Genomic DNA, 26,805 nt, shown 5'->3' on the forward strand with positions numbered 1-26,805 from the left:
ATGGCTTCCCTTCATATAAGGGTGCAACAAGTATCTGCAAACAATGGTGAGACTTACCCCCACAGCTGAGGAATGCTTCCTCACTGGTTGCAGCTGCTATTAAACCTGATTCAGTCAAAGAGAAAAAGCCAACAATAAAACCAATGATGTAGTCAAGATCTTTTTCAAGACCTCACACAAATGTTCATACAATGGAACATCTGATTTGATTTAAATTCAATGAGGGTGAGCACAGATAAGTTATGCTTGACTTTGAACATACAATTCAGTTGGGTTGTTTTAATGTTAAATTAGGATTTTAAGTTATCATTTTATCGGGGCAATTAACCTGTAAAAGTCTCCAAAAGGTCTAGATGAGATTTTGGCTTCTGAAAATAACTTTTTAAATCCAACATTAGAACTAGCGATGAAGTCACTTTTTTTTTTAAAGGCCTTACACAAATGTTTACACAATATAACATTTTTTTAGCTGTGGGATAGCAGCTCAACAAATCATCGTGTTTCTCCATTAGTTCGTAAGTTAGTAACAAACGTTGACATTGTCCATTGCTTCTACATACTTTGACTGATTTCAACCAAACTTTGTCAAAAGTATCAGTAACCCAGCCCCAACATGTCACATGACCAAACTGGGGTCAAAGGTCATCATGGGGTCACTGGGGTCAAAAACCTGATTTTTTTTACTCAAAACACTACTCTTTCCAGAAATTACATGGCACAATCACATGACTCATGCATGAACATGAATGTGTTGGCCCGCAGCTTCCGAGATCCGATCGAGCTTGTTTTAAGACAAATGTGCATTAGCAAAGACTCGTAATGCTTTGACTTTCAACAAATAATGAACAGTGAACAAATTATTTGTATTCCTCACTAGAATATTTGAATAAAATGTGACCATGTGCTTAAAAATGGTAACGTGAATAAAAAATAACATTTTGATGTAACATGCAATGGTCTCTTAAAAACATAAAACTTATTATTCAAAGATAAGCAAAATATGTAGGCCCCTTTAACACAAATATAACTTTAATTCAAATGCAAAGAGGGGAAAATAATAACAATAATAAAACAACATATTTTGATCATAAATCAGTTAGTGATGTATCAGATCTGCCCTGGCATACAGGATATCCTGATCAGAAATGACAATAACTGTGCCTGGCAGCAAGCCAATCACGTTTTTAAGTTTTTAGTCTTTCCTCGTGGGGTCGGCCAGGGCTGGCCCTTTTCCTGCTTCAAGGCCACAAAATCTCCAGCAGCGGTATCGTATATTAGATATGAGTTGACTCATCTCCCAGCTGTTCAGCTCATTAAGCCGCAAAGGGGATTGATCCAATCCATAAAGTACTAGAAACCACACGTCATCAATCCCTGGGCTGAATACCATTTCTGGGAACTTCCCAGATCATATGATCTTAATTCTTGGCAGGTGAAAGCTAGGTACAATTACTGGGGATTTTATTTTCCCTCAAGTGCAACATGGCCTTCAAATCGCCTACGTGGCAAATACATTCCATATGTGGCGTACTAGGAATAATTTGTTTGTAAAGAATTGTTTGAATGGGGTCAGAACATGATTAATTTATGTTAACATGATTAAGGGAATTAGAAGGTTTTAAACATTATGTTTAAGATCGGTTGAGTCAGGATGCTGATAATTACCCGAGCCGAAGGTTTTCGGTCCAAAAGTCAAAACAAATCAAAAAATAAAACTTCCCAACGATTTTGTTCAACAATCTAACTTCACGTTTTTCGAAACACCCCTCTAGCTAAATAATGGAGTGTCCGGCTTGCGAGTAAGATGTAAAAAAACCTCCTTTCATAGAGATTGGCGCGCGCGTCGCGCATACTGCGCGATGTCATGCAGATGCAGCTGTGGGGAGTGCGTTGTGAATTTAGGACTATGAAATACTAACTCACGGGTAGTATTGCGCATGCCTACGTGAGGATTGTGAACGTTCAACCAATAAAACGGTAGAAGGCACCGGATTTCATAGGAGTCCAAATTTCATGTGACACTGGAAAAGTGTTTACGACCAGCTAGCCATGTCTTTATCATCTGTTTAAGACCGGCCACGTGTCGGGCTCTCGACCAATGGGAATGGGTAAACTGTCTGAGGTATTCATGAATGATGATTTAAAGCTCTCTCTCTCTCTCCACAAAACTCATGAAAATGGTCTTTTCAGAAGAAATACACTGATCAGTCTCCAACAGGTACCACATTAGCTCGCTGTATACACAGAGTTAAAAGCAAATTGTCTTACATCACAACAAAATAATTTTAAGTTCAACAAATGTGAAAGGATATCCATATGGCATCACATTAGGAAAAATGATTACAGAAAAGAGAAAGGAAATACATATCGGCTGAGACTGAACTTGATAACAATGTTAAATATCTCACCAGACAGCATGGTATAATCTGTATTCTCATCGAGTGAAATCAGGGGCGTCGTCCAACGTGGGATGGGTGTCGATCGAGGCGTAGATCTGGGTGTGGCCACCGGGGAGGTAAGAAATCCAATCGTTGTTGGACTGATATTGATAGGACTGATACTGGGGTAGGACAGCACCTGAAATTAATTACCACAAAAAAAAAAAATTGTAAAAAAAATAGGAAAGCTGTGAAGCAAACATGTAATGTACTACAGCAAACCAACATATACAACAATGAAAAACACTATGTACATATTTTTTTTTTCATGCGAATTTAATGTCAAATGCAAGATGCCATAGACTTTGTGAGCAGAGATGCAATGTTAATTACAAAAAGCAGGCCAATTTGCTAAAGTTAAAAGAAATGTGTATTAATCATTACTGTTAGCAAAGCGGGATTGAGTATATATGCAAGTTCTTTTCCCTGCCTACCATCAAAACTTTATGGTGAGAGGGGTTCACTTTGGAAAATATGTCAGGGTGTACCCTACAAAGTGGATTTTAAATGCCTTTAAATGTAAAGACATTTACGTCTAAGTGACTAGCAAATTTTGAGAGTAAAATATTCATGCATCCACCATTAAGTATGCAGATAAGCCTTTTCCATGAATTGTACTCGAAGCAAAAAAACACTCTGATTGCAAGCTTTAAATTTCACGGAATTAATCACCACATGATGTGTTCAAGAGTACTTCGAGGTAAATTTGTAAATTAAAGAGTACTTTGAGTACTCCCATTATGCTTCGTTCCTCTTGAAGATGCCTAAAGGATATGTAAGATTGTGGTTCTCAAATATTGCCTAACTTGAATTGGTTGCAGTGGCTTAGGAAATAACTGAAATACATTACTAGAAAAGCAGAGACATTGAGATGGCAGAACTTGGGAAGTTCACTGCCATACTTTTGATAATTAGCGTATGGGTGATATAGTTTTTAAACACTGTTTCTATGGGGTTTAGTTGGGGTGCAAGGTCAGGGAGACAATCTGGAGGTTTCCACACTAAGACACACCTGTTGTTGGTGGGCATGGACCAGGCCATTATCAGGCCTACTGGTACCCAGGACGGTGAAGGGACTCGTCATGATGCTCCTACTTACAGGGGGTGTGGTCGGATAGGAGGAGACGGCAGCTGAACTGGAACTGGACGATGAGGGTGTACAGGATGAAGACGCTAGTGATGAAGAGGAGACTGTATAGACACAGCAATGTGGGATACAAGACAAAAGCCATGATTCAACGCTATCCAATGGCTTCATACTCACACACCCCCATCATCAAACAGAAAACACACCGTTTACTTCATGTAAAGCAACAAATCAAGACTTGCTCAAGACTTGCTCAATTTGCTCTGGACGTCTCGGATTAGGTATGTCTTTTTGATCTACTTTCTTAGATGTGCAGAATAGCAACCTCGCATGTAATGTTATACAAACGATGAATGTTTATGAGTGCAATGGTAAGAATAATTTCATGAGGTGATAGATGAAATGTTCCATTTCACGAGGCGAAGTTTCATACAACACCTGAATAAATCCTCACCATCTGATATAGTGTGCCGCGTTTTCTCTTCTCAGTCCTGAGTAAAATTGCGACAAGAAGTTGCTCAGTTGTGAATCAGTATAATGCTTCAACAGATGTTCCTGTATGTTTTGCAAATTTGTCTAATTGTTTAGCAGCATATTTTATTTGCTTCTTTGTGTTAGCAGCTGACCTACAAGTTCTGATATTTCATCTTCTGTTAGGAGAACAAACATTGTTTCAGTCTCGCGTAACGTCCGCATTTTGTGAAATAGATTCGTGTCACAGCGCCACCATCGGCAGCACTGAATCCGTGTAATGGAAGTTCTATTCACAGTGCTATAGAACTTCCATTGCACTGTGCGCTGCGCGCTGTGCGTTGGGATGAATAATTCAATGACATGTGATCAACGATCTACCAATCAGATGACGGGGATTCATTCAGGTGTTGTATGACCACCAACTGCCTTGATGTCACTCATAAAACAAACGGTTGGGATTGGTTCTATTATACATAGTTTTCTTCAGTTACATGCCAATACTGAAAAACCTGATTTGAGTACAAGATGACTGTGCGTGTATATAGTACTGCCTGTATTCTTAGACTAAAGAAGAGAGACACCTAGGATATCAGGTAACTTCATGAGAACTTTGACACTGCAACTTGCATCCTTAGACACAGTCACACGTTTTGGAAGATTGAAATTATTCTGTCATGTGTGTATATCGGTAAATTGGTAATGTATGTGAAACATTTTTTTTGGCCATGCAGCTTACAATGTACATGCACAACTTAAGCAAATTGTGAGGAAGTTTGTAGCAGCAAATGTACCGGCCCACCTGCTCTTTCATGCACATCATCATTCTCGCAGGATATCATAGTCAGTTCATGTCGAGTCATTGTGGAAAAACTGCAATATACTACAAACTCGTCTTTTGTCGAACAATGGGAGACTTTTGAGACGTTGGTGGCAGCAAACATACTGGTCCTTTTCACTTGTTTATGTCACGTTAAATCTAAAGCGCACATGCTCAATATGATGCGAACAATGGAAAAAGGAATGGTGTGTTTGCTGCCACCAACGTCTCAAAAGTCTCCCATTGTTCATGAAATTCTTTAACAGATGTGAAACATGTCCATCTGTTAAAAAATGTCAAGAACGTTGGGGGGAAAAAAATCAAATGACAGTCAACTTCTGCATTGTCACACAGCTGTTTTTCATTGTCTTCTGGAGTAACTCTGTTGAGGTGCTGATTGGTACTCTAAGCACTTTGTCTGTCCAATCAGAATGTATCATGTAAACTATTTTTCTATCCATGACATGCAGAGAAAGTCAGAGTTTGCAACTACAAACATATAAGCATGAACAAGCTTAGCTCTTTAAAAAAATGTCTTACAAGTCAAAATGCAAGCAGATATGCAAGCAAGCACAGCTCTCGAAGTAGCAATGACAAATCACAAATTTTCTTGAGTCACCAACGTATTTTCAAGGTTACATTATATTACAGTCACCTCAACTATGGCAACCTATCAACAAGATATTTGAGGGTGTTAGCATCGAGTGTGTTATTCATTCATTTGATTATCTAAGGCGGCCAGTTTTCATATGCAGAGCAGTACATAACAAACAGTTACAAAGGAAGAAATGCATAAATGTCCTTAAACCAACAAGATATGATGCCAAAAACTCTCAAATTGTAGGTTTCAGTGCTTCTTCAATTTCAATTTTCTACAAGTTGAAGTGTGCAAATTTGTAGGCCTTGCCCTAAATTGCTAACACTATTTGCTTATAGTTTAATACAGGATCACACATAAACCCTGTAATACCCAAACTCATATCAGAACTTGGACAGCGGCCATGCAAGAGGAAATAAATATCACCCGTTTCTCCCCAAGCAACCCCCAGATGGTTTTATTACTCCCTAGTTTCCCAGGCAACCAGCTGGGCCAATGACAAGCATGAATCATCAGCAGGTCCTAATTGGCCATGACATTCAAGGGGGCCTGTGGCACGCACCGCTGCCAGATCATGTGACTTCCTGTGTGCCCCGCGGATCAGCTGATGGGCATTGTTCAGCAATTTGCTCCTCCAGTGGAGTTTCCGCGTGGAAATTGAGGGCAATAAACTTTTCGGATTGACAACTTCTTCCCTTACACAACTGCAGCCTCAACAGGGTTTTCATGCAGGGTTTTTCATTCTTGCAAGTACTAGTTGTTGCTTCGTATCTGAAGCCACAATTTTTCACTATTAGGCATGCACAATTCTTAAAGGTACTTTAAAAGTATCTCTGCAGAGTGATCCGAGCCTTCAATCTTTTTTGGAATTTGGCCTTTCTTGAGTGCCTTGTTGCTGAGATTTCAGACATCCCTGATCATGATTCAGCAGACTCACCTTGAGCACTAGTTGAATTAGGAACGCTGGTTTGACTGGTCACACTGGACAGGGCACCAGTTTGGCCGATGGCGGTGGCTATGGCAACCGGTCGTGCCATTGGAGGGGGAGGGGGTGGTGGAAGCATTGCCGTTGGGATGAAGCCAGCTATCTTGGTGGGGCTACTCGTGTTGCTGACTGCACTACTTTTTATCTGAGATTTAAAAAGGGTTAAAAGTTCAAAAGTTTGTAAAATTCATGTATTTGAAATTCAGTGTTTTGAAATTCAGGTATCCAAATCAAAAGCAAATACATCTGTGTACAGTTGTATGCACGAATATTTATTTTTGTTTAAATCAGAAGGTAGTTGATTCAAACCAAATGGTTTTAATTTGTCAACAAAGTATGAGGTATGTTTGTTTCTCCATCTAATTGCATAAAAAATGATTGAGTCATGACAAACATTGACAGATACTGTGAAATTCTAGTCAGTTTGTCCAAGCTGAAGAGGACTTTTTCCAAGCAAATAACTGCTAGGTATGAAGCAGTTCTAATTTTCTGGTATACTTTTGTGTTTTTACTAATTCACATGTTAGGCATGTGGACTATCTGCAACTGACAGTCACAGGGATGCTTTGCAAGTGTTTTTAGGGACATAAATTACTGTTTTATGTATTTCCTTTGTGAACAATACAAAGTTGTTGAATATTCATGGAAGAGCTGTCAAATTTATCTTGAAAAGTTTTATTATATATATAGTTTGACTAAAAAACAAGCTCCCATATGGGGCATGTATTTAATTTATTCATGAAAAAAGGTGGGCAGTGATTATCAACCCCTGTAAAAAACAACCAAAAAAACCCAACAAAAACAAACAAAAACCCTAAGGTGCCTTTTTTTTATCCTAGGCAGCCATTCTGGTTCTGGGCTACAGGTCAATCGATGGTTTCACGTCTATGGCTATGAAGAGGATGATGTGATGGACTTACTTGCTGCTGGTAGGCATCTTGGTGGCACACAAGCTGAACAAAGTCCGATAGTGGGCCAGAGTCAGGATGCTGGGAGTGTAACCTCAGCTGGTTAGAGTAATGAGGGGTCTGTGCTAAGGACGGACCCGTGAAAGACGCCATCGTTCCTTGTATCTGACCTACTTGCAAGGAAGAAACAACAGAAAAGTGGCATCATTAATATCATATCTCTCTTTGGCGCTTTGGATTTTAGCATCAACACTTTTTTACAAAAACAAAAATATTATTAATTCTGATCACTGACAAGTTATTTTAAGTCGTTTTTTGGTTCATACATGAATGTAACGCCAAAATTTTACTGTAAGTAACGTAACAGCACACTAAGTATTCCTGCAGCAAACTCACAAGAGTTGAGCACGTTTCATCAACTCCTGCACATTTTGCTGTGAATACTTTGGAACATACCAGCCTGGTATGGGGAAGGATAACAATTATATTTTAAGTATTCTGGCATATATAATGTACTTGTTTTGCATGTCAATACCCTGGAATTCACATCAACAATTTTCATCTAAATGTGTGCAAAGCTGTTGCATCTTCGTATTGCAACAAGTGTATGGCCGCAACGGTGTAACAAGAATCTGCTGTAAGCCGTGCTACAACTGATAATGTAGTAACAAACGGATAACGTATCACCAACCGCTAATGTCACAAACATTGACCGATCACTAACCGATAATGTAACAAACATTGACCGATACTGTATCACTAAACGATAATGTAACAAAAAAGTGACTGATAGTGTCGTAAAATGTACTACACTATCAGTCAATTGTTGTTACATTATAGGTGTCAACTGATGATCTAACAAAAATTGACTGACAGACTCGTAATGTTACTACACTATCAGTCAATATTTTGTTACATTATCGGTTTAGTGATACAATATTGGTAAATTTTTGTGACATTATCGGTTGGTGCGTATCCATTTGTTCCTATATACGTATCCGTTTGTTCCTACATTATCAGTGGTGACACACCGCCTTTTTAAAAGCCCATTTCAGTCCAATTGAGGTCCGATGCGTACATAATCTTATTTTAAATTGTAGGCCTAACTACATGAACTACACACCTGACAAAAAATGGACTGACAACGGAAAGGCAACTTAACACTCCATTGGTCACAATACACGTGGTACTAAGGCACTGAAGCCAAAGCACCATGGAAACTAAATTGTTATCTCACCCTTATACTCGTTTGCCTGGCTAACGTGGGACAGTCCCTGATGTAGGGAGCATGAAGACATTCCTCCATCTCCTTCAATCTTTGGTTCAATTTTGAGGATTCTCCTGGTTACTGGAGAGGACTGGGTAGCAAAACTGCTGGCTGCCTCTGAGATCTTGGGTTTGTGACCAACTAGGGCTAGGCTGGACGGGACAACAGGACTTGAGCCTGTAACAATTTAAAAGGTTGGAAATACAACGTTAAAGAGTTTATCTGAGACTTTACATTTGCTTAACACACTTACAAGTTACTGAATTGAATGGAAAAATAACACCAAAAGTTTTCACATTTTACATATTCATAGCCTAATGTGCATAAACACATTAAAATTGCCACTTTATACAACTTCATTACACTTTATGCCACTTTTAATGACAAACACCTTTTGACCATAGAAAAAGAAAGCCTAATCCTCAGCATCACGATGGACGTGGATGATTGTGCACCAGTTATTGCTTACATCAGGCCAAGCTATAACCAAATCAAATTCTCTCCAAGCACATGTAATGCAATCAGGGAGCAATTTCTCTTTGCATTTGAAGGTGGTAAAAACGGGGTTGCATGGGTGTTCCTGTCATGCATGACTCCTGAGTGTAAAACCAAGGAGCCATGGGTTCAAGCCCATAAAATGTGAGCTGGTCGAGAGCCAGTCAACAGAGCCCCTCTTTTGATGTTTTTTTCAACTGAGGGGCAGGTTCATGGTTGCAGCTAGGCCAATAAATAGGCCTCAGATTGCCCATACCAACCAACTCACAGTTTGTTCATAGGTAAGTGTTTGGTCTGTCAATGCCTGTGTACAAATGTATGTGTCTTAGCTTACTGCTTACATGTAGGGGGGTCTCAAGTCAGCAGAAAATTGTGTGCTTGACACTTGTTGCCTACTCATAAACATACCAGGGTCTATGTCACTGTGCCAACTACCAGATTGGCTGCTCAGAGAGGCCGGGGACCGGCCATAGAAGTTCAGATTCTCTGTGTCTTCCCCGACACTATCCACGTCATCATCAGCTGAGGACATGGTGCTGGAGTTACGCTTGATTCGCTTGGTGATTGGATGGTTTGGTTGGATGTGGCGGCGGGTGGCAAGTGGTTGCGTGACGTCCGGGGCATACTGGAAGTATGTAGGACTCTCTAGATCACTCAGTGGTAAGGTGGTCGAGGCTCCGTCACAGATTGACCCTATATAAACCAATGACAAACAATAAGGTCTTTCTCAAAGTTAAATGAGAAGCAATTAAAAGAAGAATTAAGAATAAAGTCAATCACAGAAATGATTTGCAACCCAACAAGTGATTATTGTATTGTGACTAGACTTGTGAATGGACTCATGAATTACTTGTAACTGGACTTGTGATAGACTCGACCTACATCCCTAAATCCAACCAAATTCTTAAATCAGCAACAAAAAATTAACTGTTTAATGTCAAAACGAATCGGGTAAACAAATAAAAGGCCGCAGTACAGGGAAGTGAACGCGTGATCTCAATACTGCTACAATAATCATCTGTAATTGTTCTTTGCCAAAATTACAAGGTCAAGTTCAAAAAGTGTTCCCCTGAATTATATATTTTTTTGGTTTTCAGTTATAATGAAAATATCACTTTTCCCAATAAAATTTGTCCTATAAGGTTTCCCTCCGACTTGTCCAACCCAGAATTCTTCCTTGTGTATATTTAGGATGTCAGGGAGTTGCCAAACACACCAATCACTCAAACTCACACAGTGCACTGTACAATGAGGTAAAGCATTTTATGAAACATACCTTGCGTAAGTCTTCTCAATTCATTGGAAGAGAAAACTCCGCTGGTGGCAAAACTATTCGGCTCTTCTTGGGCAGTTACAATTGTTACTAACAAAAACCAAAATCAGAAAAAAAAATAACTAAATAAATATATACTCTTTTTTTTTTTAATGATCTAAATGTTCCAATTTTGTTTTATTATAAACCCAAATTTTCTGAGCTGCAGAAGTGATCAATATTTTCAAAAAGAGTACACCGTGACCATCCCTAAATATCCGGGTTAATTCTGAGTAAGAAATCTTTTTGACATTTTAACATGCATTATAATAATCCTCCTGCATTATGTTATTGACTGGAAAAACAAACAAAGAAACAAACACAATAATAACTAGAAGGCAAATATATCACAGGTTTCCATTACCTTTTGTGTAACAAATGTTCACTTCAGAGTATTATGCGCCTATCAAATATTATTATTCAAAATGACTACAATGCGTGCTCAATGATGATATTTAGATTTGAATTGTATGGTCAAGAAGAGAGAGAGACAGAAAAGTGCAGGTGGCTTCAAAATCAGGGTAGCAGCTTAGCCAATAAAAAAACCAACAAAAAAACGACAAAACTTTCTGTTAAACTAAATGCTCTGCCCATGCTCTACCATACAATTCTCCATTTGATACTCGCAGGATCAAGGCATTTCTCTCAGTGTTACATCCTGACTGTGGGTCCAGGGAAGGATAAATCCCTGCAATTTCAATACTGAGAGCACCACCCCCTCCATTGAGTGTGTATATAAGTAAGCCATACACCATTTGTCCTTGCCCTTGGCATTTTCAGCATCATATCCCATCAGCTTTATTTGCCATTTCCCTCACCTCACACACAGGCCATTGACCCCATAACTGGTGTGATCCAATGGGGGTCCAGGTTCTCAAATCCCCATGCGTCATTTTCCAGTAACCCAAGCTACGTACACAATATCATACTCATGTAAGTATGAACATGAACATGTACGCATACAGTTTATACCCTACATGTTTGAACGTACTGCATCCACATACATACCCTAGGGGCCAAGAGGTTTATTGACCATCAATGCTGTACCAGGATGTGGGGGCAAACTTTCATAAACAACCAGTTCTCAGAACTTTCACTTTCACTTCCTATATCCAGTCTGTACATCTACTGGCCTATACTCAGCAAACAGCAGTCAAGCTCAACAATAGGCAACGCAACCCATTGTTCATCAACCAAATTGACCTCCCAGGGCCGATTGCCATGGCAACATGAACAAGAATCAGGGGATTTGCAAATCCACCCGTGCATTGTGCTCTTCATGCTGTACATTTTAATTGCCTTATTAACAAAGCATTCATGAACACATACATTTGTACACATACAGGTACGTATACATGTAAACATAATTATGAGTATGTTCCCCTACAACAATAAAACATCTGCAAAATGTATCAAAATATCAGCGCCCCCCCCCTAAATCCTCCCCACCAAAAAAGAAGTGACTGAAAATGTTTAGAAAATGAAATAAAATAGCGTGTAATTACTACAGAACCCTGGCTTCTGCAATTTTTCTGTGATAAATTACCCCCCCCCCAAAAAAAAAAATGTGTATCAAATGAGTTTGGAACACCATCCAATCTCCTAACCTCTAGAGAAAGAAAACACAAACAGCCAACTGAATAACAACAACTGTGTAGGCCCTAAATGTATCATCCTATATATGTACACGTACATGTATATTAAAATACATCCCTCAACCAAATTTATGATGAACATGATGAAGCCTGGCAGAAATCTATAAAACAACAGCCAGAGAGTAACTACCAGAGAGAATAATTCAAATCCCTCCTGATGGCCTCAACTTAGGTTGTTTACCGATGCCTGAGTTACAAGCCTCGTGACTCATGGACCAGGAAGCCACTGAAGTCAACACTCACCACAGAAAAATTATACAACAAACTTCTCCTGGAAAAAAAACTGACAGCGAATTTCCACTGTGAATTTGCTCCCTGGAGGCAGGTAGGAGGGCATTGATCTCAATTGTTTGTGAGAAATACTCCCAGAGGGCCCTGTGGTGTTCAAGGTTATAGTTTATTAGGGCAATTGTCCATCAATTTTCTTTTTCTCTGAAAACAGTGGTAGTAAGCAGGCCACAGAGCGGTGCACCCAGGTACACAGTGGTACATGGAGTGGTACTGTGTATTTTTGTTTTAATTACTAATTACAATTCCAGTTACCAACACTTTCTGTTGAAAGCTTTTATTGTTGAACACAAATTGAGTTTGTGTAATAAGGCCAAGTAAAAAAAAACCAACACAGTTGGTCGCCCCCGCCCGCATCCTTTTTTTGAAGCCGAAATCCTTTTTTTTTTTTTATTTTTTAATTGTTTTTCTATTTTTTTACATGCATAAAACATGCATAAATTGGGTAAAATATGGTACATAGTCATAGAACATTGTTTAACACAAACATTTTGACTAATTATACTAGTAGAATAGCTAATAAAAAGCTGGAGGTCATTTTGAACTGAAAAGTTGGCGGCCATTTTGAATTTAAATACATGGCGGCCATCTTCGACAAAAATAACAAATAAAAAAATAAAAAAATTAAATGCCCCTCATCCTCCTCAGTCTTTTTGAAAAAAAAAAACCCGACCAACAATTGGTATTTTTTTTTAACTTGGCCTAACCTAGTTACACTGAAAAAAATGTGGTATTTAACTAATTAAGTTTATAATTTATCAAATTAAAGGAAACTAGAATTAACCAATGTGCATTAAACACCTAATCTATTCGCTGACAACTTCAGGGGACCATAACAACATATGAGCTCTGAAAAAATGAAGAAGAAATTTTAAACATCACTGTGCGACACTTTCAGAGGGCCTTTCCGACTCATACGAGCCAAATTATACTTGATTGCATCAGAGAAACACTGTAATTATTTTCACAATAAACAAGTCACATCACACTCACTGGACATAAAAAGACCATAAAAATCTTTGTACAGCTACATGTATTGTTGTCAAGATTGGTCTATGTATAAGTATGTACCCTTCCTTAATTTGTGGAAAAAATCAACCACTAGAGGGCGATATACACAGAGCCGATAGGCTTAAAATGTCACTTCATAATCTTGTACAAGGACTGCACAAGATGTGAATGACACATGGAGGTCAGGCACATGCCTCTAGAGAATCCAAGAGGAAATCTCCACTTTCCCACTTCTGGGAAACAGAAATGTGGTTTAGAAATTTGGGATTGTTTTATGTGGAGTCATGCAACTAGCAGGGGACCAAAGTTGGCATTGAACTGTCAAGACCTCCATGTACATGAACAAGTGGGGACATAGACTTGAGGACAAGTCACTAGACAGTCGTGTAATTGTCTTGTGGCACTTGAATATATGGCCCTGCTTGTACATGTGTATGTGTTTCCGGGCTGCCAACTTTGAGCAAGAACTGATTTGAGCAAGAACTAATGGGAGCGTGAATTAAGCGCAAGCATGAAGCCCTAGCTAACAGCATGGGGGCCCCAGAAAGTTTTGGATTCTGACCACTTTAACCAATTTTTTTGTTAGCAAAAGATCATCATTTAAATATCATGTTCGAGTTTGGAGCCAATCTCTTGATTAGTTGTTTTAATTTTCATTTTTGTAAAATAATCAATTTTTTTTTCTCAATGAGTCTCAATGCGTGAGGGTTGGCAGCCCCGGTGTTTATTATCACTTTCTGTTTCTGGCCAATGATAGCTCACCTCCACTGAGGAAGCATCCACTGTTAGAGTACATTTATCTTTTTCTTTTCAAAAGATTCTCATTAGAAATTTAAATTAATAAAATTAGATAATATTATTTGCCAAGTACTTGTTCTCCGAATAATAGAAATAAATATGATTGAATACCAAACGGCTCAGGAATTAGCAAACTGAGCTACAATTTGGTAGTTTTGCTATACGCCTTGGTCTGTAGGACTCAATGTATTTTATGTCTATTTCAAAAGTTTTGTTGTAAATTCATTCCTCAGAAATTATTTTGTTCAAACCTTTTTTCCCCCTTCAGCTGCAAGGATGAATCCCAAGGCGGTGGGTAGGGGGAGGAGAGGGGATCAGGGAATTAATTAAAGAGCCCCTCATTCCTGTTTAACCACCCCCCCCCCCATTCCCTCCTTCGGCCCTTTCAGCTATCTCTTGTTTTTTTTAAATATGTTACAACTTTTCCTGAAGTTAGTTTGTGTCTGGCTATATATCTATGTAAATGCTTACATGGATTCTGCCAATCTGGTTCACTGCCACTTTTGACTGACATGCTGTCCCCAGAATCACTCAGTGCCCGCTCTGCAGGAAAGAAAAGAAAGAGATCAAGGTGTAAAGAAAGAGATCAAGGTGTAAAGAAAGAGATCAAGGGATGGATTAACACTACATTTATGCTCAAATTATCAAGAGTCTGTATGATTCCAATAAACCATTGAAGCTTCGGGTTAAGTTAAATGCAGGATACTCTAACAAGTGCGGGTGCTCAATAAGCTCTGGCCTGGTTCCAGAACATCAGTATGCAAAATAGATGCGCATGCGCATCGATCAAGACAAAGAGGCTTGTTCCGAAATCTTTTGTCAAGAGTGCATTTACAGACGACAGCATTGCATTTGGTCGATTTCTTGATCAATTGGGGGCCCGTTTTCCAGGGACAGACCGACCAACCAAGAACAAAGTGACATATGTAAAAGCACTGCCAGAGCTCAAAAACAAACTCAAACATTTGAATTATAAACTACTACCTACAGGTTACGAGAAAAAGGCTCAGCAGGTCTTTCCCTCTTCCCCCAACTCCCAAAAACAAACAAACCCTGAACATCCCCCAAAAATAAAATGGAGAAAAAATATTCTCCAAACACCCCTACTCCCCCCCCCCCCCAAAAAAGAAAAAAATTTCAGAGAGCAACAGTTTTCAAAGAAATGTAGCAATTAATGCTTCAAATTAATATTCTGAAAATGCATCAGCTGGTTATGAAAATATCTCAAAATCACAGACTCAACGAATGACATGGGATTTCTGAAATCAATCAGTATGCAAAATATCATTCAAAGTAGGGCTGTGCCTGCCAGGGAAAATTTGTGTTGGTTGCATTCAGATCAACCTGTTTAACCATGCAAGTCCAAACACAAACTTGGCTGCCAAGTTCTAAGATGGCAACCCCCGGATGCGAACCTTTTAGATACCCGGATAAGATGCGGTCACTGTGGTAAGTTAATGGTCGAAGGGAAAAATGAAGTCAGTTCCCGGGCACTTAGGGATAGATCAGGGGAAAAGAAGGGGACAGCCCCTTACTAAGACGAGCAGAGCGCCAGGGTCCTGACATTTCCTGTTCAGATTTACTTCCTCAATACCATGGATTTGTACACATCATTTTCATCTCACACAAAATGCCCATATAAAGAGATGGGGCAAGCTCCTTAAATATGGAGGCTATAGACTATATAGGCCAATGTATGCAAATTGCAGATGATGATGACATTTATCACCCCCCCCCCCCCCCCCATTGCTACTCCAAAACCAAACCAATGCAAATCCCAAACTCCGAAGTTCAGAAATAAATGTCATACTGACCAAGGTATGATCTGAAGAAGAGAGAATTGCTTATTTTATGTCATTATTTACTGTGAATACTTGAGCTGAGTGACGAATCAGTTAAAAGAGGTGCATACAAAAACTTCAGACTTATCTCTTTTCTCAATATATTGAACACTTTAAGTTACTTAAATGGTCCATTTCACACAAAAATTGAGTATCCCTCACGACAAAAGTTGTGTTTTGTACATTTATAAGCATACTACATGTATAGTGTTTAGGTTTAAAAGTAGCGTCCATTGTAATTTGTGCATTATGTTCGTTTGAAGCAACAAAAGTGCTCAAAACCTAAAGAAGGGTGCTAAACAACTAACCTGATAAACTTTCAGCTCAGCGAAGGCTGTATATTCCGAGAAAACACTATTCTAGGATCTCGTTTTCAAATCAATTTGCTGATTCATGTTTTGAATTGGGCCTGACTTCAGCGTCCGGGACACATTCTCACTGAGCCGATTGAAGCTATGCAATGTCGCGCACTGAACCGACGAATTATAGCAACCCCGCGCACGTGTGCGTTGTGTCAACGCTTCGCGCACTTACAGAAATTTCCAACAATGCGTCTTTCTTTCATTGATTTCTTCAAATTGACAGCTTGCCAGAAAAAATAATTTTATAGGGAGTTTAGTTCCATTACTATCTTTAAACCAAGTAAGCTTTTTAACAATAATGATGTCAGTTACTTTTTGGATAGAGGCAAATGATGGACTGTACCTTTAACTTGTGTGAACATATTGTACTGGTTTGACTGTTCATGTGGCTGCACAGCTGTCATATTACAATACATACTGTAGTCCCCAGTGCTGATACAACCATTTTGCACACATGAGCACTCAAGTGTACAAACCTATTACATGTATGTAAATCACCAACCCTTGTAACATACTACACGTATATCATATTAATATAAATTTGATACTTGTGAAATTATCAATGCCTGTCACAGTTTGCACCAGTGGGAATTTTGTTAAGTGTGAATGAAGTGGCTACATTCATATGCCTTATGTAGTATTATGACACACAAGCCTTTATACATGGGTAAGGTCAAAGATCCTAACCTGTTTACAAAAATCGGAAGTGTAGATAGCAACCATGGTTGCAACACAGAATCAATATTATTGGCCCCAAAGTTTCACCGCAAGTATGTAAACAATAAGCAACCTTGACTGTAAAAGTTTAAGTTTCACTGTCTTCTTGATAAAAGGCCTATATTGTACTTGATACGGCTACGCTTTTCACATTTGTGTACCCATTGGCAATTCATGTGCATGAGTCTCACCGCAAATTAAATATGATTGAACAACCAAATGTCAAAGTCTCTTAATCAATTCAATACTTTGAAGTAGTGGCACTGTATTATAAACTAGATTTTTTATCTGATCTCCCTTTTTTCAGCATAAGGTGCAGTCGGTTGGCACAGTTGTTCTTTCCTAGCTTTTAAAATTTTTTTTTTTTTTACATACATACACTGATACACACTCCCCGCTCCTAGCAGTTCTAGTTTTATTCCTTAATTCTAGTCTACTAGTGCTCTACATCTATGTGGATTTCAGTCCGCTAAGTGAGTTTTTAAACCAGGCTCAATGTTCTCTCAAAACATTGCTCAGGCAACTCATGAGTGTTGAAAATGTATAAGAAATTGAATTAGTAAAAGTAACTACCAGGCGCACCCGTGCCTGTGTGATTTATACTACTATCGCCAAACTGGTCGGTAGTAGCAGTTCTATAGATTGCAATGTAGCTCCTACACTACCGTGTAATAGTTGCGATCGCAAGTGAAGTTGCCGGTGGAACATACTAAAACCTTCCTGATAGACAAGTGAGGTTGCTGGTGGAACATACTAAAACCTTCATGATAGACAAGTGAGGTTGCTTGTGGAACATACTAAAACCTTCATGATAGACAAGTGAAGTTGCCGGTGGAACATACTAAAACCTTCCTGATAGACAAGTGAGGTTGCTGGTGGAACATACTAAAACCTTCATGATAGACAAGTGAGGTTGCTGGTGGAACATACTAAAACCTTCATGATAGACAAGTGAGGTTGCTGGTGGAACATACTAAAACCTTCATGATAGACAAGTGAGGTTGCCGTTGGAACATACTTAAACCTTCGTGATAGACAAGTGATGTTGCTGGTGGAACATACTAAAACCTTCCTGATAGACAAGTGAGGTTGCTGGTGGAACATACTAAAACCTTCATGATAGACAAGTGAGGTTGCTTGTGGAACATACTAAAACCTTCATGATAGACAAGTGAAGTTGCCGGTGGAACATACTAAAACCTTCAAGAAAGTGAAGTTGCCGGTGGAACCATACTAAAACCTTCATGATAGACAAGTGAGGTTGCTGGTGGAACATACTAAAACCTTCATGATAGACAAGTGAGGTTGCTGGTGGAACATACTAAAACCTTCATGATAGACAAGTAAGGTTGCCGTTGGAACATACTTAAACCTTCGTGATAGACAAGTGATGTTGCTGGTGGAACATACTAAAACCTTCATGATAGACAAGTGAGGTTGCCAGTGGAACCATACTAAAACCCTTCACGAAAGACAAGTGAGGTTGCTGTGGAACCTTACTAAAACCTTCAAGAAAGTGAAGTTGCCAGTGGAACCATACTAAAACCCATGATAGACAAGTGAGGTTGCCGGAGGAACCATACTAAAACCTTCAAGATAGTGAGGTCGCTGGTGGAACATACATAAATGTACTAAAACCTTTATGAGAGACAAGTGAGGTTGCCGGTGGAACATACTAAAACCTTATTAAACAATAGACAAGTTAGGTTGCTGGTGGAACCATACTAAAACCTTCATGATAGACAAGTGATGTTGCTGGTCATTGCTGGTGGAACTATACTAAAACCTTCATGATAGACAAGTGAGATTGCCGGTGGAACATATATAAAACCTTCATTGATAGACACGTAAGGTTTCTGGTGGAACCATACTAAAACCTTCAGATAGACAAATGAAGTTCTGTGCGAGGGATTTCCCATAAACTTTTCAACAAAGTTTGATAATGAAACAAATTTAAAAACAAAAACAACATAGTTTTAGTGTCTGACCTCCCTCTACTTCGTGTCCGGAGGAAGTCAAATCAACCAACACCTGAGAACCAATAGTTTCCTACTACTTCCTCTCAAACCTTACATAATTGTATATTTTGGATTATTATCCCTGATGGCAGAATTGTTTTACTACGCGTAAATTCTATTCACAAAACTATGCTATTGTTACATACATGTACTCACAAGTGCTACTAGGTATAAATCAATGAACATCACATGTCTGAAGCCTCAAGATCTTGCTGCAATTCTCTTTAAGACAATGAGGTCACTGACCTCATGACCTTGACTACAAGGCCTGGCTCTTGCAGCTCAGCTTTAAGACATTGCACAATTTGTCAGGACTAATTCAACCCAACCTCTGATGACAGACGAGAAACTTGGCCTCTACCCAGATTCCTCTGAAACAGGAAGTGGCCATTTGGGGCCTAATCTAATATACCCGCTCCCAAGCAGCCAGATGTACATGTGCGTGTACTTGACACTTACACTCAGAAGCAGAGTACACGTTTACATAACCTACAGCACTGCACAAGTGCACACACACAAATTTCCCAGAAAGAAAAGCCTGTAAAGTATAATTCAACTTACATACATGTAATGTACAGGTACATGTACCACTGACATACCGTATAGTATACAAAGTTGTAATTTATACATTTGGTGATGATCTCTGGCATTCCTGCATGAACCAGAATGTGCAGGTGATGGTTAGCAAGTCTAACATCATTTGCATTTAAATGAATCTGAGCACGTGTTCACTGTACACTCACTAAGGCCCCCTTCAATGGAGAAACCACTGTGCATGCTATTGTACAAAGCAACCATCCTGTGACGGATTATCAGAGCAGAAGCGAGCACAATGCTTTCGCCATTAGGGGAGCCTCCATGACAGAGGTGATAGCTTGCCCGGATTGGCCTGTAACCAGGATCAGATGGAGTATTCTGCTGAAAAAATAGCCATGAAATGGCTACTGCCATTGAAAAAAGAAATGTGTTACTTTGATCAATGAAGTACTTGTCACACACTGTACTGTACTCTTTTAAATGTAACCATAGTTAGGGTGATGTAAAGGATGGGAAGGGGAGGAATAAAAGCCTTTGGCTGCTCCATCAGTCCCCTATGCTGACATTTAGTTTTCATCTTTAAGTGACGTAACAATATTTATGAAACTGTTTCCTTCTTGATTACATAACACGGTCTATATTACCAGCACGAAGAGTAAATCTTTCCAAAACTTATTAAATGTATGTACTTTGCATGAAGACTGATACAGAATACTTTTGGAATTGGAAGAAACTCCAATTTGAACCTAGTATGTTACTTGTCATTGAAATATATCTTCACTTCAAATGTTAGCAAACTACGTAAGCATATGACCATTCAAGTAAGTTACCACGTTACTGAGATAACTTATTGTGGAAACACTGCAACTCCTACGCGATAACACAGATTTCAATGATAATGTTTTTTAAAATCTATAAGAGCAAGTTTTACTCGGCCTCCGAGAAATGTTTGCTCCTGAAAGGATCCGAGACCGCGGTCTCCCACGACGCCAAAATCGCTCCACATCCGTGGAAAAATGTGGAGGGTGACTTCCGCCGGGTCGGACACTTCGGGTCGTCCTAATTTTCCCGTACGGACCGGTGACCCGTTTCGTCGATTTTTCATGACTGCGTTTTTGTACAGGAATTGCCGTCGTGTGCGCTTTCACGTTGACTGCCTGGCCGCCCTCTGTGTTGGCTTTATTACGAGTCAAGACTGTGCGTGGTCAGCGGCTTCAACGTAGGGGCTCCGTTTACGTGTTCTACTTGCCCGTTCTACAACAGTGTTCACCAAACAGTAGTCTGGGGTGACCTTGGCAAAATATTTTTTCTCCATGGTGCGTGGCCACCAAGTTTCCCTATTGTTTCCTATGCTTTGCTTGCCGCCCCCGCGCCGAGTGCCATGAATACTTAGAAGGACCACACATTAGTATACCTTGTGCGGTCAGCATCGGACCAGTCTAAAGCCTGCACTGCGTACTTCCGGGCTATGCGTAAAACTGTCGATGTCAACGCGAACTGCAGCCTGCTCGACACACTGGAAACGAGGTTGGGTCTTCGGTGGAGGCTCGAAGGCTATGTTAAGTGCAAGCGTGTGACGTGATGGAGTGATGTTGCTTCCACTGGTCCCATGCAAGGCTGAGTGTTATGAGTTTGCTGCCCACCACGCATAATTCAGTGTCGCGTTATAATTTCGGGGGCATGTTTTGGGATCAACGAAGGATCAATTGCTTCAAATATCGCAATCTTAAGTTGAACTACGTTAGGTTGGAATAACGAATTCCATTGGCGGTTGTTGGCTGTTTGGCCTTGCTTTATTAATTACAAGCTGGTTTACCCGATCATAGATCGGGTAGGGCGTTGTGTTGGGGATGAAAATGTGGGGAGTTAAATGTAAATGGGGGATATAGTTGGTGAGACATGCAGTTAAAGAATATCAATTTCTGTGGTGTGATCTGAGGCAATTTCTGATCACTAAAACCAATTTGAGCAAAAGATCATCTGTGAAAGTTTTGAGTTTTAAGTAATTGAATCAGCTACATGTATTCTGAGCAATAGAATCATTATTGTAGGCTACAATATTTTTATTCGGGGAAGAAAAAGTGTGTGTGGGGGGGGGAGAGACCAAACAATGTCCCCCCTCAAAATGTGGGTGTGTGTGTGTGTGGGGGGTCCCCTGTCCCCCGTCGATTTACGCACATGATAATTATGTACCATGGCAACTGTCTGTAAATGTTGCCGTTGGTCTGTTAAATTGGCTTTTTGTGAGGCAGTCGCATTTGGAAAACGAAGATCATCTTTTAAACATCATTTTCGAGTTTGGTGACATTGAATCAGCTATTCTGAGTAATGGAATCATTATACATGTAGTAGCTACAATTTTTATTCGGGGAAGAAAAGTGGGGGGGGGGGGGACCCAAAAAGTCTCCACCGCTTTAAAATGGGGGGGGGGGGGGGGGGTGGAGGGGTTCCCCGTCCCCCACCGATTGACGCCCATGATAATTATGTACCATGACAACAGTCTGTAAATGTTCCCTTTGGTCTGTTAAATTGGCATTTTTTGAGGCAGTGGCATTTGTGAGAAAACGTACTTGAAAGGCTTGCCGTAGTACACAGGCGAAGGCTGATTAAGAAGGTCATAATTAAGTTTCAGTATATTGGACTCTTCAACAAACGTAAACTTGAACGTCTTACAATTTGCGAGACTGTCTGCGAGGAACTTGTCGAGTCAACTGTTATTCAACTTGGGTCAACCATCTATATAAGAGCAAATTTTACTCGGCCTCCGAGAAATGTTTGCTCCTGAAACGATCTGAGACCGCGGTCTTTCGCGACGCCAAAATCGCTCCACGTCCGTGGAAAAATGTGGAGGGTGTCTTCCGCCGGATCGGACACATTTTCGTTGATTTTTTGTGTGACTGCGTTTAAGATCGCGATGTTTGAAGCAATGCATCGATCCTTCGTTGATCCCAGACAGGCCCCCGAAATTATAACGCAACACTGTGGCGGGCAGCGAACTCACAACGCTCAGCCTTGGTGGAAGCATGGAGCTGTATTAACACACGATGGAAGCAACAGAGCACTATACACGTCACTCACATGCTTGTGCTTCAAATCATGCAAATAGCGAGCACCGTAGACCCAACCTCGTTTCCAGGGTGTGGAGCAGGCTGCAGTACGCGTTGCCATCGACAGTTTTGCATAGCCCGGATATACTACGCAGTGTAGACTTTCGATTGGTCAGACCGCGCAAGGCATACTTAATGTGTCTTAATGTGTAGTCCTTCTGAGTATTCGTTGCACTTGGCGCAGGGGCGGCAAGCGAAGCATATGAAAGAATAGGGGCACTCGGTGGCCACGCACCATGGAGAAAAAATATTTTACCAAGGTCACCCCATATCACAATTTGGTGAACGCTTTGGCAGTACGGCTGAGAAGAACACGTAAACGAAACCCCTACGTTGACCTCGCTGACCTCGCACAGTCTAGACTCGCAGAAAAGCCAGCACAGGGGGCGGCCAGGCAGTCAACGTGAAAGCGCACACGACGGAAAATTCCTGTGCAAAATGTTGTCACGAAAAATAGACGAAAAGGATCGCCGGTCCGTACGGGAAAATCAGGACGACCCGAAGTATCCGACCCGGCGGAAGACACCCTCCGTATTTTTCCACGGACGTGGAGCGATTTTGGCGCCGCGGGAGCCCGCGGTCTCGGATCCTTTCATGAGCAAACATCGTCTCGGAGGCCGAGTTAAACTCTCTCTTATATATATAGATGGTTGAACCAACTTGAATAAAGTTGAATCGACTTTTTCCTCGCAAGTCTCGCAAAAATTGCAAGATGTTCAAGTTTACGTTTGTTTTCCAATTCTGTAACTTAATTATCATGGGCGTCAATCGGTAGGGGACGGGGGGACCCCCCCCCCCCCCCACACACACACACGCACACATTTTGAACCGGGGGACATTGTTTGGTCCCCCCCCCCACTTTTTCTTCACCGAATAAAAATTGTAGCCTACTATGATGATGCTATTACTCAGAATAGCTGATTCAATGACTCCAAACTTGAAAATGATGTTTAAAAATTGATCTTTTGCTAAAAAAAAAAATTGGTTTTAGTGGTCAGAAACTCGGAAATCTGCAATTCAACGATCTAGTATCTCAGAAACATGGAATTCATCTTCGAAAGCGCACAAAATCAGTGATAGCGTGTGGTTTGAAGGTTCTGCAACCTTATCGTCTGATCCGTTCATTCAGCTCAGTCATGGGTACATAAGTTATCATTACATTTTAAGAGAAAATCATTGAATTCCGTACATTTCAGAGATTCGTTATCATTGAATTGGTTCCCAGATATAAATAAGGGTCAGTATAAGACTTTACACTTTGCATTAGGATTGTACATCATTAGTGTCTGTCATTATCAATATTTTCACAAGTTAGTCCAAAATTTCAAGATACATGTAGTTGCTGAAAATATGTGTGCATTATACAGTTGAATGAAACTTAAGAATGGACAAAAATTGAATTAATAAAACCTTATTAAGCCCGGTTCATACTTCACGCGAAAGCGAAGCGAAGTTCGTGACGTCAACAATACGCACGAAGCGCGTCCGCCATCGACGACAACATGAATTTTGCTTCGCACTTGCTTTCGTTTGAAGTATGAACCGGCCCAAGGCCTTTAGTTTGCAAAATGTCAGCGTACACAGACAATCACAATACCTACCTGGAGATTGCACAATGAAGGTTGCAAGGAACAGATCCAACTCTCGGATGCTGACACTGATGTGGTGTGGCTGGACACACAGTACAGGATTGGAACAGTTCATAGACTTGACCAACCTCTCACCATCGGTGCTCTCCAAAGGTATAGCCTTGAAGAGCACCACCATCACCAGATCTAAGCGCCAGACCTTGTCAGCCTGACGCAGGCAGTCAATGCGTCGAATTTTACCCTTTTGGTCCGGGTTACTCAGTATGCACATGGGGGTCTTCTTGCCTGTAACAGTGAGAACAAAGTCCTCCCGACACTCGGGCCTGATGTCTTTGCGCAGTTTTGCCAGCAGACGAGACGCCCACTTTTGCTTGACCTCGGGCTTGTCATTGGCAAGCTCTTCTTTGACCTGCCTCTCTTCTAGTGCGGACATGCGTTTCTCATGCTTCTTCAGGTACTTGCGCTTCCGCGCTTGCAGGTTGAACCATATGTAGGAGAACGATTTGACATAAGGCAGCACAGCCTCAATGAAGGGGTGAAACTCATCCTGTATAAAGAGACCAAACATTAATCAATTTAGTGTCATGTCGGTGGCCTCAGATGCAGATAGCCAGTATACAATAGGATATTTATTAAAGCACACAATCAACAAAATGATAAAGTGAAATAAAACCTGCATAAAAATGATAAAAAACAACAACAAAGAATACTGCTAATGTTCTGTTATTATTTTAAGTTATTCCTACTCAAAGATTAATGGAAATTTAGCACTTACTTCTGCATTTATTGATTTAAATCTTTCGAGTGAACTGAAATGTTTCCATAACCCCTGGAAAAGAAATCTACTTGTTTTTAACATACTCATCTAGTATAAAACCTCATGTCAGTATAGGTTTCCCAGTTTTGTTTGGACAGTCTTTTATCTGAACGTATAATATGAAAAAAAATGGTGTTTTATCTACATGTATGTAGGCAGTATACCTAAAAATATTAACAGCACTATTTTATATACATGTATTAAACACTGACATTAGTATAATAATTAGTATTCAAATAGGTAATACATTTCACTAATCCAGCTGAATCATGTTTTGCACTTCACTATAAAATTAGTCCAGCAACAGCAAGTACAAGTACATTGTGTACGAATGTCAGACAAGTCGACCGTTGAGACAACTCGACTCGGGACAAGTCGACCGTTGAGACAACTCGACCGTTGAGACAAGTCGACCGTTGAGACAAGTCGACCGTTGAGACAACTCGACTCGGGACAACTCGACCGTTGAGACAGCTCGACTTAATGGAAATGTATACACGTGGAGCGGAAAAAGTTGCAAAAATCTGTGGCAGGACTGGTCCCGGGCGCGGCGCAGGCATGATACTTGATGCACAGAGGGCGCTCCGATCCGGTGGCCGTCGCGTTGGGCCGGCGCGCCCCCCGCCCCGACCGCGAGGACCGGGCCCGGCCCGCGGGCACGTTGACCGGCGCGGTAAGTGGGCGCACAGGCCCGGCACAAAAGATACCACCGTGCACGGTACGGACAAGTTGACTGGGGATGCGCGCACAGGCCCGGAAAAAACGAACGATGTGCACGGACAATCACGCTGCGCTATATCGGCTCTGTTATATATGCAACAAAAAAACTCATGTGTCATCACTTCCAAATGGCGATCAGCCGCCGTCAAAAATCCCCGGTACTATCCCCCAAAACTAGGCCCAAAAACATGCGAGGCGACTTGTCTCACTGAACGGTCGACTTGTCTTTCCATTTATCGCGCATACGGTCGAGTTGTCTCAACGGTCGAGTTGTCTCAACGGTCGACTCGTCCCGAGTCGAGTTGTCTCAACGGTCGACTTGTCTGACCCCCTTGTGTACAGTCATTCTATTCCATACACTATGCCTATAATTTATCATAAGATTCATATGGCACCATTTGTTTACCGTTTTATGCACAACTGCAATTTTATACACACAAGCATGAATGAAGAAAATATGTTGTCAAAGTAAGCAAGACATCACAGATTGGATATCGAGCCGCAGGAACTAATTCCTTGGAACTTTTAGAGCTATGATCCAACATGGTTCGAGTCACATGGCAATATTTTGGCGGCATGAAAGGAGCCATGCACGCCGTGTGTGTGGTTGATGAATGTTTACATCCATGGCTGAACTTACCACCGACATATCGGAGCGTAATCGCCAAGCACTCATGGCATGCACCAAGAGTACACCCCAGAAAAACAGAAGCCAGCAAAGATTTCTGGCACGGTTGATGTTTCTTGATCGCTTCGGTAGAACGAACTAATCATCTAAGTTGAGAGCCATGAACGCGTTTAGTTGGCTATGATCCATGCGACAGTGCTTTGAGTTCTGTGTTTACACTCGTTTTCTAGTGTGAAATACACGCATGGATCTTACTACGTGTATGTCACGCTATGCGTCACCGTACAACGTACGTACCCAAGCTAGCTTTGTATGTAAACATTACCAGCTATGGCG

General features: G+C 40.6%; 1 protein-coding gene across 3 annotated transcripts in view; it reads right to left on the minus strand.

Annotated features, from left to right (window-relative positions):
• The window catches only part of LOC119728289 (nuclear factor 1 X-type-like), a 34,928-nt gene extending 8,123 nt beyond the window's left edge, over positions 1-26,805 (minus strand). For 2 of the 3 annotated variants that reach the window (XR_005271027.1, XM_038200475.1), the window contains exons 1-11: positions 26,482-26,803; positions 24,317-24,851; positions 14,605-14,676; positions 10,346-10,432; positions 9,478-9,762; positions 8,545-8,751; positions 7,320-7,477; positions 6,352-6,544; positions 3,451-3,629; positions 2,409-2,577; positions 58-105 (exon numbers count right to left, since the gene is read on the minus strand). Coding sequence is in view for 1 of the 3 variants with exons in the window: in XM_038200475.1 (XP_038056403.1) it covers positions 58-105; positions 2,409-2,577; positions 3,451-3,629; positions 6,352-6,544; positions 7,320-7,477; positions 8,545-8,751; positions 9,478-9,762; positions 10,346-10,432; positions 14,605-14,676; positions 24,317-24,851; positions 26,482-26,517 (1,969 nt within the window). In the remaining 2 variants the exon portion in view is untranslated. Of the gene's footprint in view, positions 1-57; positions 106-2,408; positions 2,578-3,450; positions 3,630-6,351; positions 6,545-7,319; positions 7,478-8,544; positions 8,752-9,477; positions 9,763-10,345; positions 10,433-14,604; positions 14,677-24,316; positions 24,852-26,481 lie in introns of all 3 variants that reach the window. The other variant, XR_005271028.1, reaches the window with a different exon arrangement.

Source organism: Patiria miniata, unplaced genomic scaffold (genome assembly GCF_015706575.1).
Source record: "Patiria miniata isolate m_02_andy unplaced genomic scaffold, ASM1570657v1 HiC_scaffold_20, whole genome shotgun sequence".
NCBI lineage: Eukaryota > Metazoa > Echinodermata > Asteroidea > Valvatida > Asterinidae > Patiria > Patiria miniata.